This window comes from Amblyomma mixtum, chromosome 4 (genome assembly GCF_055824585.1).
Source record: "Amblyomma mixtum isolate Tamu chromosome 4, ASM5582458v1, whole genome shotgun sequence".
Taxonomy (NCBI): Eukaryota; Metazoa; Arthropoda; class Arachnida; order Ixodida; family Ixodidae; genus Amblyomma; species Amblyomma mixtum.
Genome location: NC_143015.1, coordinates 77,015,899 through 77,032,723, shown reverse-complemented (window position 1 = coordinate 77,032,723; position 16,825 = coordinate 77,015,899). Strand labels below are relative to the sequence as shown.

At 42.2% G+C, this 16,825-nt stretch overlaps 1 protein-coding gene across 1 annotated transcript in view; it reads left to right on the top strand.

Moving 5' to 3' along the window:
- Positions 1 to 1,629: 1,629 nt before the first annotated feature.
- Tbc1d8-9 (TBC1 domain family member 8/9) overlaps positions 1,630 to 16,825 on the top strand; it is an 82,101-nt gene continuing 66,905 nt past the window's right edge. The window contains exons 1-4 of the mRNA XM_089586887.1: positions 1,630 to 1,867; positions 11,993 to 12,104; positions 13,747 to 13,798; positions 15,540 to 15,617. Coding sequence (XP_089443013.1) covers positions 1,824 to 1,867; positions 11,993 to 12,104; positions 13,747 to 13,798; positions 15,540 to 15,617 — 286 coding nt within the window. The 5' untranslated portion in view covers positions 1,630 to 1,823. The remainder of the gene's footprint in view (positions 1,868 to 11,992; positions 12,105 to 13,746; positions 13,799 to 15,539; positions 15,618 to 16,825) is intronic.

Sequence of the window (16,825 nt, the reverse complement as noted above, 5' to 3'; positions counted from 1 at the left end):
GCCAAAGAGAGTAACAAGTCCATACATGCGTGCTTGAAAGTGCGGTGTAGAGTGGTCTTAATTTTAACGTCTGGGAGAAGGGCAGTGAAGGTAACAGGAAACTGCAGTTGACCCTGGTCCTAAAGATGAAAGGTTCGCAAAAATTTTTGTGTGCCAGAATGCTTCCCCAACTTCAGGCTAAATCTGTGTGGGTAGAGATGCTTCTTCAAATTCACAGTAAAACTTTTTCGTGGACAAATATTTTGAACTCATTTTTAATTTCATGCATGGTGTTAGAAACGTACAACCAAGATTTTTAAAGTATATTGCTTTTGCTTGCATCCACATTTTTGGACAGGGCCTCGGGAGTAGAAAAATCCAAACTGTGCATTGTCTGTTGAAAAAATTTATTCTTATACATCGTAAAAATAACATGTACACCCTTCACTGGAGAAAAAAAAAAGCCATGGCAGAATATATAAGAATGTCTAGTATAATATCTGCCATTCATCCCAAGCATTCCTTGTGAGAGTTATGATTTAAGCCCTTACAGGAGTGTCTTTTTGAGGGCACAGAATTGTTTCATAAAATGAAAACTGAGGCCCAAGAATATTTTCCACAAGTCTACCCACTTGGACTCAGAAGGCCGATATGCATTCATGCAGATGCACAAAATGTGGTAGTCTATTCTGCGCAGTTGCCTCTGTGATATACGTAAATTAAGTAGGCCACTGCTGGATGGCTGATTCAATAATTTAATGTACTTGTGAATACATTCTTAAGGTGGAGTATGTATTTTAAACAAGAGGATCTTCCTAGCAAAAACCTATACGGAACTATAATAGCCTATCTGATTACTGACACCTATTGCTGCGCCAGCGCACTGGTCTTATAGGCCTGTTGGTGTGGACAAATACACTGTTAAGGCCAATATACCAGCAGGCCTATACGACCATTACACTGACACACCGATAGGTGTAAATAATCTAATATGCTGCTGGTTTCCTGTAGGTTTTTTGCTGGGCATAGCCAATCAAGATGCCAATAAGTGCTGTGCAAGTACCATATGCCTTAGTGAAGCGTCTCACTACCAAATGTAACATCTTGGACTGCTTCCGAATTGATCACGTTGCCAGTTTTGTTGAAGGTTACAAGATTATATCTGACACACAAACTGTGGCGCGAACGGTGAGGCTTTGGTCAAATTCTATATCAATTTCGTTTCGGATGACTGACATGACTTTCACCGTTTTGAAATAAGCGCTTTTATAGTCATCATCACCGCAAGTACTTAGCGTACCCTTGAAAAAAATTGTGCCGAAAATTTGAGTCATTCTTTTAAAAAAAGACAATTAGCTTAAACATTGATGCGCCGTGATGTTTCGTACAGTGGATTCACCTCTCTCCGGCTTCATGCCAACATTTTTTTTCTAATTAACTTTATTTTGCTTGTAAATTTAACAAAAATATTTTATATTTATTTTAAATAGTCTTAATTAAGTAATTTAAAGCATAAGTTTAAGATTTTTCGCAACAGTTTGCTAATATTTATTATGACACTTTTACAAGTGTGGCGCTGTCGCACACAAATCTTTTGTGGGGTCATAGCTACGCTACCTCTATGACGTTCATGCATCAGACCTACATGCGCTCATCTGTCTATCGGCTGCCCACGAAGCCACAGGTGATTTTTGTAAACACTGGCGTCGAGAAGCTAGCGCAGCAGCAGTTGACACCACAGCACGATGTGAAGGCAGCCTCATTTCTTGGGTTACATTTTTCTCGTCTCCGCAAGCCCGTCATGTCAGTGCCGACCGCGTGACCGATGCGTCCAAGGCTGCACGATGTGGATGAAACCGGAAGAGATCCTTCTAGCGAACGCTCTTTGGTAAGCTCGGAGCCTGACTCAACTCAGCTGGCATTTGCTGCCGTCACTGCGCGCTGCGACGAATAACGAGCCGATTAATCATTCTGTAGGGCTGCTGCGTTGCTTGCGTTGTCTCCGAAGGCCCTCGCGCAGTTTTTTTTCTGTTACCCTGGCGCACATTCGGCGCGTGCTGCTATGTGCAGCCAACGTTGCGCAAGGTTTAGTTTGGTGGTTATGAACTAGCCAAGGCCGTGCGAATCCCTCCCCTCGTGGAAACAACTTTCGTCGGCACGCTGGCATCTGCTGAATGTTACCTGGCAACTGTTTTACTCCGTGATGCCAGCGACGTTTTTAATTTCAAATGGGTTTCGTTCAGAATTAAAGAATTGTATGTTCACAGCTGCTCGAAACTAGATGCTGCTGAATGGACCCGCAGTCCTTTGTAGACGCAGTGCAACAGTGGCTACAGGTATACAGAGAACGCGTGCTTGTCTTTTCGATAAGCCTGATAATTTCCTGCAGCTAGATATGCATACCCTTTCGCAATATCGCGCGTCTTGTCTATCTGTGACTCGTGACGCGTGCTATAGTATCTTGCGCGAACGCAGCTGATATGCGAAAGTAACCGGCAGTGCACATGGTAGAGGCTGAAGTCGAACTGGCGATAAAGCACTGCTTGGTTTCAGCGAGCTGTGGGGCACATCTCCTGTTTTGATTCCGAGCTGCGCTGTCTTGTTTCTCATAAATGACGACTTTGCATCTTGTAGGCTGTGCACGTATGGACCTTGACAAGTTACGATCTGAGTTAAAAAAATTGGCACTAACTTTGCCGCAGCGCTGATAGCGCCTGGGAATCATGCTGCAATGTACTAGCTAGGCAGAGTATTGAAATATCGGCGGGGCTTTGAATTCACTGAACTTGAATTGAGATGTAACTGTATGGTGTGCTAGTGTCTTGAAGAACTGTATTGCTAAATGCAAGCAAGAAAACTTGCATGTGCCAAGAAAGCTTCTATGAAGTGGTCGAGGAAGCTTGCTTCACGCTGAGATACACTCATTCCAGAACATTCGACGCCGTAGTGAAGGGCTCCGGAAATTTCGAACCCCAGGCGGTCGAAATTTCCGGAGCCCTCCACTACGGCGTCCCTCATAGCTTAGTAGCTTTGGGACGTTAAACCCCATAAACCAAACCAAACCAACCATTCGCAGTTTGCTCATGCCCGCATGGGGGCATTCCATTGTCTGTTTTGCCTTCAGAAAATCAAGTATCTGCACTGGCATACATCAGTATCTTTGTATGGGGTTACTGCTGGTATGAAAGGAGGGCAAGATAAGAAACAAAAAAGAAGAAAACTGTGAAAGTGTAAGATAACATAGAGCAGAAGAGCAGACTGAAAAAGTGCATAGGGGCATTTCTGGTTATCTTGGTATCAAGGCGGTGAGAAGAGCTCACTCACAGAGGGTAATTGGAATGGGGATTTCTGCGGTGCACTTCACAGCAAGGAAAGCTACAGTTCACATCAGAAAAAAAAAAATTGCATGTGTGCCTAAAAGGTGGAGGTGCAGAATTATTTTTCTGTAATGAAGGAACGAACATATAAACTGTCATTGGCCGAGGAAGGGCCGTGACCACAGTCAGGGGATGGGGAAAAGGCTAGTTCCAAGTCAGAGGAGTACAATTCAGAAAGCATGTAGGAGTTACCCAGTAAATGGAGTGGGAAGGCCCACCACACTGTTCGTATAAGGCCACTTTGTGTATCATTAGGCAGCAGGACCCTGCTTAATATTGTGGAGGCCGAAATAAAGCGTTTTATTGAAGGCATTAGCGTCTTCGGGAGTGTTTTGTTTGGTAGCCAGGGTGTCCCGGCCTTGATCAAAGGATGAGCAATGCTCTATTAGATGAAATAGGTCTCGTTTGCAATTTAGGGAACAGCACAGAAATTTGAGTAATCTGTGGTCATGCGGGATCGACAATGATGGTCATGGGTGCAAGTCGTTTTCTTTAATAAAAAAAAATTGTCATCAAATCAATGTTGATATTTCAGTTAATGATAAAAACTTTCACAGTTGAGCTAGCTGGTGGCCCAGCATTTGCTTTGGTGCAATAAACAGTGGAAACTAGTGCAGACAGGTGACATAAGTGGAAAATAAGATCTGTTAAGCCTTTCTTTTACATTGTTGGAAGCACTGTTTTCACGCGGTTATATGCATTCTCATGTATTTTTTCAAGCAGTCATTGTGTAGACAGTTGAGAAGCTGGGGATCGGAAACCAATAGGATTCAGGTACTCCAACATTTGCATTAAAAACAAACGCAGGTGTTACCGGTGACTATTACTAGACCTGGGTTTTCAACCACGTAGTTTACTCCGCTTTGGATTACAGGTGTTTATGCATGCACATTCTCGACACATCATTGTGGTGCTCGGCTGCTGACACGGGTTCGATTCCGGCCACGGCGGTCGCATTTCGATGGAGGCGAAGTGCTAGAGGCCCGCAAACATAACGTAATGTCAAAAGGTCAGCATGGTTTCAGAACAGGATGTTCGATATGAGGCAGTACATGATTTCTCAGATAGTTAAGGAAAGCAAATAAACTGATGCAATATTTTCAGATTTTCAAAATTATTTTCAACATGGTTTTGCATAGTGATAATTTATAAATTAAGTTCTGTAATAAAAAAATGACCTAGTAGCCTGGATGAAGGCTTACTTGTCAATCCAACACCAAATTGATTCTCTAAGCCGTGCCCACACATATTCTAGTTCACATGCTCACATCGCTTTTGTTTATTGTATTTATTAATGCTATTATTGATGATAGTAATGATAATAATAATAATGATGATGATAATGATGTGTGCATTAAATTATATGCTGATGATTGTATCCTCTATGGAAATAATAGTTCCATTGAAGAATAGCTTAGGTTAAATGATGACTTTCAGAGGGAAATAAGGTTGTGTGATATGCGGCAAATGGTGGTAAATTTTGATATCAGTGTATGTATAAGAATAGCGCCTAAAGAGAACCCTCCAGTATGAGAACCCTTCCCCGCCAGTATGCTACAACTAATAATGCATTTTCTGAGGTAACATCTCACAAGCATTTCGGTCTCTGGGTTTCCAATAACGTATTTATAATGTCTTGGCTAATGCTTTTTGTAAACTGTTCTTCTCAAAGTGCACATATATTCGCTACTACTGAAACACGTTTCCTTGCCTATAACATTGTTTTCCAACCAACCTTAGAATATGCTGTAATTGTCGCAGATCCCTATTAGGATCAGTGCTCACAAATTAGAAAGTTAAAAACAAAGCAGTGAGATTTATCTATAATTCCTATCGCCGTGCGTCTATTACTGACCTCTTTAGAAAAGTGCCTTTCCACCTCTTACTAATCATAATCATATTTTTCACTGGAAATTCTATTTCCACTTGATCAATAGGTGTTACAGTACTGACACCTCGCAAATAATCAATTGCTCTAAAGTCGGATACAACTTAAGTCTGCAGTGAAGCTCCGCCCACATTCAGCCTCCGCGCACAGAATTCCTCCACGACAAAAAAGTAGTCCGCTGCTTAAACGTTGCTGGTTACCTAAAGAAGAAGCTTATCTCTAGAAAAAAATTATGAGCTATAGAATTTTGATATGTGGATTGTTTGATATAGTCAAACGTTAAAAAGCTGATTTCGTTTACTGTTGCGATTGGCCAGTGGAGTGATACAGGACGCTGCGGACCACGGCCCAGTGTCAGCAACTACTGTTTTTTATAAGTTGTATCCTACTATAGTGGCTGTGCTGCACGCATGTTATATTCTCTCTCAGTAAAGTCATTGTTCACAATAATGAACTGCTACAAACATTGTTTTTCTTAAAAGCATTATTGAATGGAACAACCGTGCTGATAATGTGGTTATGTAGAATTCCTTGTCATTGTTTAAAGGGGCTGCAAAACACTGCCTGGGGGAATACCAGCTATACTTCAGGTGGATTCTTTATGTCACACAGATGCTGACTTAAAAAGAATTACAGGAATTGATGCACAGGAACGGGAGTTATTCAATGAAGAAATTTCAAAATACAAGCAAACAAAACGCTACCCTATACTCGATTTTGGCGGGGCTTCCCACTCCTATTTCGCTCTCCCAATGACGGCGCCTGGCGCAACCAATCAAAACAGCCAGCCAGAGCACGTCGCGGAAGTTTGTACTCCATGGTTGCCTGCTCTCTGTAACTCGTTCTTGCTGAGACTGGCAGCGTTGTTTCCATGCCAGAGCGCCCCTGGTGGTGTATTTTTTATTTTACTTGCTTTGCAGGGCTTTTATCTAAGACAAACAAATTGTTTTTGTTGATCTAATATAAAACGCAGACAGGTGACAAAATGTGTTTCTATTTATTCACACAATTTGCAGTATATTTACTGTTCGTCCGGTCATCAAGCTCGCGCCAGGTGATGTCGTATCCGCTGCTAAAAACCCGCCTCTGTGTGGCGACACCATCAGAGCCATGAAGTTGTTTTTGGGAGGACATTAAAATATTAAAAACCGGAATGTACGCGGTATTACCGACGCTAATAGCACCATTATAACTCACTGTATGCAATCAACAGGCAAAACAGTTAACTAAGATTGTGTTTCTGGACCCCTTTAAGGCACTTATGCAATAACTGGTGATTGAGTGCTGATCTACTCGGTCATTTGTATTGATTTGTTTAAATTACTTAAATATAGTTTGTTATGCTCTTCTGCACGATGACATCTCTGATTCGTTATTCCCGAATGTCTACCTTTGTTGTTAGCGACACCTTGTCTGCTTCTTTTTTTTTCTGTCTTCTTGTTTTAATGTACTGCCGTCCCTGCCCACTTGACCCATCTGCCATGGTCACGATTCCATGATCTTGTGTTCAATACCTCAGTATTAAATAACAAAGTAAATAAACAAAACAAACATGTTAGCTTTTAAAACTTTGCTCCTCTTCTTGCATTCCTCATTTGAAGCCCTCCTTTTTTCAATGTACCTTGGAATGTGTACAGTCTTCAGGAAAAATCTATTTCCATTTTTTTATATCTTTTTTGTAAATCCACAAGCACTCGGGTGGAAATTTGGGCAAGTCGGTACTGATCCATAACATAAGAGTAGCGCAAAACCAGGACGACGGACAAAAGTGTTGTTGGTGTGTGTTCTCTCCCCTTTTGTCCGTCGTCCTGGTTTTGCGCTACTCTTATGTCACAAGCACTCGCCCAGTTGTAAGTCTAGGTTAGATCAAGACAGGTATTTTTTTTCTGTTCTGTTCAGGTTATCTGTCTATGATGGCTAAATTTTCTCGAATAGTACTGGTTAGTCATGTCCAGCTAGGCAAGTCACTGAAAAAAACTAAGGGGTGCATGACCTTCCATGCAGCTGTCTACTTATTTTGCATATTCCTTATTTCGCTTATTTTACATATTGCACGCATTATTTGGATAGAACATGTTTATGTTATAGTAGCGCAGCAGTGTATTGGTAAGCATGTGGTTTTGCAGTAAAACACAAAACTAAACTAAAAACGAAGTGAATCCATATATATCACCAATATATATATATATATATATATATATACCGGCGGCAGTGGTTGTTTTTTCTTCTGGTTTTCTAATCAATTAGATTTAAGTAAATTGATCAACACCACAAAATAAATAAATTAATTAAAAAAAACCCTGTGCCCCTTGGTTTCTGTGGCTGTTGGCTTCTTTCATATTTATAACGAGCCCCTCATACCCCTTCCCTTGTTTGCTTAATTGCTTAGCGAGGGCCTCGGTTCTGGCAGCCTTGACGCCTTAGGAAGCATAAGAGGGTTCTCACGCAGCTTCCACCCTCTCCGTTCGATGACGTTCTACGTCACACCTGCGGGAACTCAGGACGTTCTACGTCCGCCGCTTATGAACGTGGGTGGCGCTGATGAACACTCTCAAGGTTAGGTTACTTGTAAACATAAATACCCCCGAAAGCAGAAGAATTGACAGCCGTCGCCGTAGCTCAGAGGTAGAGCACCGGACGCGTAATTCGGAGGTCGTGGGTTCGGATCCCACCGGCGGCAGTGGTTGTTTTTTCTTCTGCTTTTCTAATCAATTTTCTTTAAGCGATAACATATTCAGTAATATTCTAAATTGATCAACACCACAAAATAAATAAATAAATTAAAAAAAACCCTGTGCCCCTTGGTTTCTGTGGCTGTTGGCTTCTTTCATATATATATCACTATATCCATATATATACATACATATCACTAGCTTATATGACTAAAGAGAGAAGTGTATGGAATTTCTGTAGAGGGATTTTCTTTCAATACTTCTTTTCAGTTTTTAACAGGAGAGCATTAGTACCTTCATGTCAGGGAAAAAAATTGTCTGGCGTCAGCAACCGTTTGAAGCTTCGCAGCCGGAGCGACCGGCCGCTCCAGCAATCTGGGTGGGCCACCTAGGTCATGTTACCTTGTGGCGTCATCACAACCTGCCACTACATTATGGTTTATGGGGTTTAACGTCCCGAGGAAACTCAGGCCATGAGGGACGCCGTAGTGAAGGGCTCCGGAAATTTCGACCACCTGGGGTTCTTTAACGTGCACCGACATATCGCACAGCACACGGGCCTCTAGAATTTCGCCTCCGTCGAAGTTCGACTGCCGCGGCCGAGATTGTGAGTAAACTGAGCACCATGGGAGGTGGCAGTTCAATTAATAACTGGTCGCGAGAGGCTGTTTGGGAAGAGTTACCTGGCTTGCACAATCCCCCGCCGGTGGCAGCACCTGCCATAGAAGGGCAGTGGTGCAACGCTTGAGCGCTGCACTACTGCGCCAGGAGTTGTACAAGGACTCCCAGGGATCTATGAATGTAAAGTTGAGAATGACCAAATCCACATATATGAGAATTAATTAACCGATTAACACTAGTACATCATACCCTTAATACGGAGCTTAAGTCTCCTCCAGGTTTTTCGTGAAATGTGGTTTGGAATTTTGTGGGCTTTGTCTTTGCCTTCTTCCTTTGAGCGTGCATGTTACAGCGGCCTTGATTGTCTCTTGAAAGTGTCTGGGGCTCGAATGACTGAGCATAGTGCCAGTTCTGCTTGTCTTTTTTGAATGGAAAGGGTGCAGCTGATCTTGTAATTAGTGGAACCAACTCAGTTATAGATATATTGTCAGTTATAGCTTATACACCTGACAGTTTCAGGTTGTCCAGTGCTGAATTTAATGCGTCATGTTGCACACTCGCGTGAAATATATTGGCTGCCACCTTTTCTTGCTCAAGAGGAGCAGTTCTGTAAGAATGCTCTGAAGGGCAGATGGGCTGATTTCATGTTGTACTTTTGTTGGAAGACTGATGTATTTCACTAGCTCTTGTTGCATTAGCAAATAAAAAACTTTCTGGGGCATTCTGTTTTCCTAATGATATGCCTACCAAAATACCGTAGTTATGTAGAATTCCAGGCCGTTGTTTTTATTTATTTTCAATACTGCAGGCCCCTTTACGGGGCCCTAGCAGGTGGGCATACAGAACAGTTACACTGAGGCAAGAACTACATCACACAACACAAGGAAATTTCACAATGCGGCAAGGACACATGCCAAGATAAATCTTGTAGAACAGTGTCCGCTAAATGTTCTTGTAGAACGCTAGATGAGGACAAACGATGTACAATCGGCTCAAGACGAGGTTATCATGTGAAGTCATCAAACACGGCTAACAAACATGCACGTAGAAGCGAAAACAAAAAATGAAAGAAAAAACCTTGGCGCTCAAGACAAGATGCGTATATGATGGAAACAATAATAATACTGAGTGATAGTGGACAATCGAACCCAGGAAGACGAACTATGACTGCGCAAGGGGTGATGCACTGATTAACACGACAAGAAGGAACGGAAGTGAAACGGGTTATGAATACTCAGAGGGCCGTGTGTATCACTGAGAGCGTTACTCTGCGGCAATACTGGCCTTTGTGCTTTGCACTGCGTTGGGGCGTGTGCAGCCATGCTCGGAAGAGAATGCTTCCCTGGATCACGGACCGCTTCACAAAGCATTCTGCGGTTTCATTTTTAGTTGTGTGTTTGCGTATTGTGTTGTTTATTTAGGCTCATGTTGTGTGTTTAAGTTGTGCATTTGGGTGCACTGGAGTGATTGGTGTTTCCTTGGTTCTCCTCACAGTTGCTGTTCGTACATTGTGACAACTGTTCTCTTGTTATGGTTTTGTTGTCGTGTGCCTGTAGCATACAACAACTCAACTTGTATTGTGTTGTGCCTGGTGTTGCCTTGTTACTGTTGTGATGCAAAGTTGACGATAACAAAGTAAGTAAACATAAAAGCGTAAAAAAAACGAGACTGCTGAGCCCATAAAACACATTCGTGGACGAAAGTTTACGCGATGTGGATTCTTTCTTTTTCTTGCATCCGGCTCATTGATTTCGTTGACAAAAATGTTGAGCTTTTTGAAGAAATCTAATTTCTTACAGTCTGTCTTGCCAAAGTGAACAGCTAACATGAGTTCTGAATTTTTATGCTTTCTTCACGATACGTAATTTTTTACATTGTTTCGAAGGCATTGTAGGCCTGCTTGTAATATTTTACCAGTATCACTTATGGCCGCGTAATTCTCATCACTTACCGTATGTTTCTATATTGTCTGGAACTCTTTCCATGCTAGATTCTGCCGCCTTTGGCCTCTGATACCATTGTGCCTGTAAACACCATCAATCATCGTCGACTTTGGGAAAGCATTTTATTTCTGCATGGTTAGGCAAGACAACATGCTGTGACTTGCCTGCTTCTGCCATTGGAACAAGTAGTAGGTTGCTGCGTAGCGAGGGAAAGCAGAAATAAATCTCACAGGATAATTACGATTGCACAACGTGACAGTCAGTGATAGCTGTTCAGGTACTTTCATTTCGTGGTATGTTGAGCTAAAGAATTTGAGAGGAATGTGCAGATATGTAGTGTGATAGACAACTCTTTTTATTTTTCCGCACATACTCAGTCTTCCGATAACACTCCTCTTCAGTCCACCACTTGTGGAGCCTTTCCTAACAGCGGTGCATTTTGCTTCAGCCGCGCACGACAGAGAGTGCTACATTGCTACAAATCTACTCTACCTTGGGGGATTCCCCTAAAACATTCAACCAACACTGCTCCACTTTGAGTTATTGATCAATTCGCTCTCGCCCTACCTTAAGCTTGCCGTCCCGGTTACCTCAATTGGTAGAGTGACTGCTCCGGTTTAGTGGTGGTCCTGGGTTTGAACCCCGGACCAGGATGAATTTTTCTTTAACTGTGAAGTTTCTGAGAAAGCTGTATAGCTTTCCTTTGCAGCCGTACGACTGCACTCGAGTGGATGTCAATGAGTAATTACTCCCTTATTACAAATCTACTCAACCTTGGGGGATTCTCCTAAAACATTTGATCTGCACTATCTCCGTAACCTTCTCCTTTCATGGTAACCACCTTACTGTGCGATGTCAGTGCACGTTAAAGAACCCCAGGTGGTCGAAATTTCCGGAGCCCCTCACTACGGCGTCCCTCATAGCCTGAGTTGCTTTGGGACGTTAAACCCCAGTAAACCAAACTAATCATGGTAACCACCGTCCGTTTGTTTAGCCAACTACTACTACACCAACCCTGAACCCAAGGAATGGTCCTCTAACAGGTGTCACTACAAAATGTTTTTCCGTGCTCCCACATCCGACAAACTTCTTTTCAATGACTGCATCTCTATTTTTTCTTTGTGCTTGTAATACGTGATGAGTTGGGTTCCATCTGGCTTCCATGCGAAACTGACTGAAGACTCTCACAAGTAGATTTAGTCGTAACAATGATGGCAGCCCGTTATTCAGTGTCATGTGTACACACGTAGTGCAGTCTGCGTGCACGAGAGTCTCACTGACGAGACCTAAGTGCGGGACAACTAGACACTTGGGACTGCTTGTACGAAATCAAAGCACTTGCTGGATGTGAAATGCACGGCTAGTCCTACCAGCAGTCAGCAGCAATCCTTCAGAATCCAGCTCTGTTGGTAGCCCCTACTGTGAATGATGGGGCTTTCTGGCTCATGAGGTTTTTTTTTTTTTTGCATCTTTATGGTCACACCCGTTTTCCTTGTGTCTTTGTGTTTGCAGGGTGACGGAGCAGTCGAACACCTTCTTTGCCCTGCAGAGGCGGAAAGGACATGGCACCAAGGGTCTATCGTCCGTCCTCGTAGGAACCCTCGACTCAGTGTTTGACAGCAAGGTGTGAACATTTGTCGCTACCTTTTCCATTTTTTCCCTAACCCCTCTGAGTTTAGCTTGCTCACACTCACAAAGAAACAGGATCATCAAAGAGTGCCTATCAAGCTCGTGTCCCTAGTAACCATTGTGTATACTTGATTTCACCTTTTAGCCTTTCTTTTCTTTCTTTTTTTCCTCACTTTTCTACCCTCTTCCTTTGTCCTCATCTGGAGTAGTATGCCAGGTTAACAACCAGGCACACCTCTCCTGTATTCATTAAAATCTCTCTCTCTCTTGCTCACTTAGCATGAATAGGGCAAGAAACAGTAACGACACAGGTAGTCGTGAAATGATGCGGTCCATTGATGTACTTTTTCACACTGAAAAAAACTATTTCAAAGTCTAGCTTCTGCTCTAACACAAGCCACGCTTTGGCTACTCATGCTTAGGCCTTGATAGTGAAGCGTTTTAAATATTTCTGTATTATAAGCTGTGCATTAACACTTTACTTTGGACATATAATACTTTGTACTTGCTCATACTAATACACCAGTAGCTGCATTCAGTATTTGGACTGGTGGAAATGGTACCTTGGGCCTTGCAGATTTGGTTGCAGCAATTTAGCTCTTATGTTAAACAAGACTTGATCAGATGAAAGTACTGAGGGCAGAGGAGTGATGGATGTTGTTTGTTGCAGATAGTACACCTACAGCGGTAGCTTGGTGGTTAGGGCGAGTCAGGAGGATCGGGTTCCATCCCAGCCACTACTGCCGTGTTTCGATGGAGGACTGAAATATGCAAGAGGTGTCCGTGTACGGTGCAATGTCAGCGCATGTTAAAGAACCTCGCATGTTCTAAACTTATTCAAAATCCTTCGTTGCGGCGTCGCTCATAGTCCATGTTTTGCTTTGGGGCGTTAAAGCCCCACAGTTTTATTTGTTCGTGATAGCATTTACCGCGGCATCTCTTGTCTTGCACTTTTTTGAATCTTTCTCTGTTCTCGCTGTCAATGGCTAAGTGTTAGTTTTTAAGAACGAAAAAAAAAAAACACTCGTTCTTTGTGGGTGCAATAAGCATTTCAATGCAAATGTTTCTTCTTGTATAGTTCGACCACAATCCGTGTGCTGGAGGTTATTTCTGAGCTGTGCGAATTGCTCAAGTATAGTGTCTTGGGACAACCATCTGAAGATAGTAATGAGTAAGCTCTTGCATGCTTTATGTGTGCTGCTGTTCTCTGGATGGTATCTATGGTAATGTGAAGGAGAAAATAGTTTGTAATGGACCCACTGAACACCGACAGCCCACTTGTTTTGTTTAGTTTGGTTTTTGAGGAAAGGAAATGGCGCAGCGAATGTTGCATCTTGGCGCGCACCCGAACTATGCCTTGAAGGTGCTCTGAAGAGGAGTCTGAACTCTCCTTTTTACCTTGGGAACTCGATCTACACGTTCCGAGCATTCTTAGAAACTTTGAATTACTGCACTGTGCGGCCGATTTCCTTCATTTAAATGGTTAACAGGGTAATGAAGAAGTGCATTGCAGGTGCTTAGTCAAGGATGCTATTTGTCTGCTTGTCATGACCAAGCAGATTAAGTTAAGTTTGTTGAGCCATTGCTGTTTGACTACTTCTGTAAATAAATTGCGAATGCCGACCGTCCCTTTGCAGCCTGCCCCATATCGGATATTGCACCGGACGCCTCTCTCAGAAGTCAGCTATGGTGAGATACGTTCAGCCATTTCTGGCCAGCTGGTGATAGCTAGTAAACGCCTTCTGGGTTAGTGTATTCATGGTGTTTTGTTTGATAATGTCCTTAACAGCGTAGAGTGGCCCTCTCGCACCGCATGATTGCACAGTGAGGGTGTCTCTGCGTACTGGCTGCTGTCTGGTCGTGCACGAGTTAGGAATCTTTGTTTTGTCGCCTGGCAGATTGTTCAAATCTTTGGTCTTGAGGGATGTTTTGCTGTATCTATTTTTTTTTTTTTCATTAATAGGATCAGTATGTAAGCTTTTAACAATTCATAATGAAAAGTACTGTGACATGCACGAAGGGGAACAAGCCTTTCTTTTTTTTTTTTTTTTGCAAAATTACATATTAGATTAGAAATTGCTCATGGCTTTATCGAAATATAATTGTGTAGCGCAAAGTAAATCTTAAGATAAGAACTGTCATAGAGATGGAAAAGGAAAATAGCGCTGCAAAAAGACGTACACAAGAAAGACTGACTGACTGTGTACGTCTTTTTGCAGCGCTATTTTCCTTTTCTGTCTCAAATAATGCACCATCTAGCCCAAATTGACGTTCTTCTAAATTTTATCATAGAGATCTATCATAGATAGGGGTTGGACTTGCTGGTTTTTATTTTTTTTAAATTGGTTGACTTTTTGCAATGTTAATCTCATAACATCACTTTCACTTGTCTCTTAGTACGAGCAGTTCAGTGTTTCTGTATTAATGCTCATACAGTTGTATTTAGAGCAGGGCTTATAGGACGAGGTGTTATTGCCATTAGAAAAGTAACAGTGTGGGAGTTAAATGATCAGGTTGTGTGACAAAAACTGAAGTGGAGGTTTATTTCTACAGAATGGATTGTGCAGAAATGAAATGAACAAAAAACACTCGAAAGCAGCATGCAAGCTGCATGCAGATGCTGGTCATGATAAATGTAGGTGCGTTTCTTGCTTGTGACGCGTTGCTCACTGTTTCACTGATAAAACTATGAAAGCAGCAAAAGCTCCACAAGAGCAAAGTTTCAGATAGCAGATAAAGAAAGGGAGACCGCAGCAGAAATCTAAAAGAAGCCAGAGGGCTGTGGATCACCTGGTCTGTGTAAATTTGCAAATTTGTCCAGTAAGTAAATTTGTCATATTTTTTTTTCCATCTTAAATCGAAAAATAGAACCTCTGTTAATATCATGGCGCATATTTTCCTAACCTCACATGTGACAAAGTAACGTAAATTACTAGACAAAGGTGTTTTGTACGGATGTCAAGTTTTTTCACTGAATTGCGGCCGCAGTGTACAGACTCGCGGATAAGATGTTCAGAACATTGAGCCTGATTCATGCAGAGTGACATATTTCTGTCGATATTTTTTTTACGGAGACCTTCATTTCTCTTCATAAAACTGTGACATTGTTGCAACATTAGGACGTCTTGAGTAATAATTTGTGCTGATGACCATTCCTGGGGAAAAATGTGGTGTGTTGTGTGATAGAGCACCTTAATATGTTATGACCTAATAATGCATGTACACATGGGTCTGTATGTGTGTTTTCATGCTCTTGTGGCACTCTGCATTAAAAGCATTTTGGCTGTATGATTCACTGAGCTTATTCCAAACCTGTGGCATGGATTTATGTGTTAACTCTATTTCACTGTCCTGAGGCATTATAAATCCATGATTACAATGAATCCACAAGGGCCAGAACGCAAAATATGGCTCTCCTCGTTGCTTCCAGTGGTGGCCACGTCGTTGTCGCGAGAGGAAATCTTCCAGAACTGGACCTGGATCGAAGAGAACCTCCTCGAGACACTCAGTGAGTGGGTGCAGTGGTTTAGACTCCTTGAGTAAGGATGAAGTAGAGAGAGTGCTTTCATGCGTTGCAGAGAAGGTTGCACAGTGCACTTGCAGTGTACTGGCCCTTCATCACTGTCGCTGACCGTGCAACAGGCAGCTAAGCATACTAGACAAGTGCTGCCCAGCTATGTAGCTGCATTCTTGCCACTCAATTGTGAGCGAAGGTAAAGTTCAAAGCATGTTGCATGCTCTCATATAGATTGAAACGCAGTCAAGCAGTGGGCATCTAGGGACACTGCTTGGCCATTTTCTTGCTACATCGGAGTTGCCAGGTTGTGATAAGGCGCAGTCGCATTTTATCCAAGGTTATTACTGTCAGAAAACAGAGGAGACCATGCAACTTCATTGCCAGTACTCCGTGCATTTCTTTGCAGTTCAGTTAACATTGACTTCTAGACGCCTAGTAGTGAGAGGCAAAAGCGTGCATCATGCTTTGCTGGAGTACGCATGCGAGGTGTGGGACCCGAAAAGCAAAATGTTAGTGCAGAGGCGCGCATTAACGTTTCATATTCTCCTGCTTTCAGAGGAAAGATTCAGTATCTCCTTTGTACCGCGAAGCCAACTTACCGCTCCTTTCTGTTCGACGAAAACATAAACGACTGTGTCTCTTTTATAACATTATGAATGAAACTGTTGGGATTGATAAGCAATGTTATATAAAGGAGTGCACATCTCTCATAACCCGTAATAAACACACTCGATATGTCAAAGAATTCCGTGCTGCTAAAGATTGCTTTAAATATTCCTTCTTTCCGCTGACCGCACATGACTGGAATCGGCTACCTGATGACGTGGTGTCTGTGGAATCTCGTGATGAGTTTTCGTCTCTGCTTTATGACCATTTGTGTAGTACTTAGTAAGCATATTTTGTTACGGGTTTGTTTGTTTGTGCCAGTTGTCATGGTATTTCTGTCACTATACAATGTAATGTTTCCACTCCTACCTTAGTCATGGAAAGGACTGGTAGTATGTAATAAATAAATAAATAATACAGTATATACTAGTCATTTAATTTTGTGTAGTAGATTTTTATAAACATCCATAATTTATGTGGAGCATTGTTTTTGTATTGGTTTGTCCGGCTGGACAGGTACTTAGGCAGTCTTATTTGTAAACATTGCCTTATTATTTTACTCGTTTGAAGTAGCTTTCTGATTATCTTTTTCT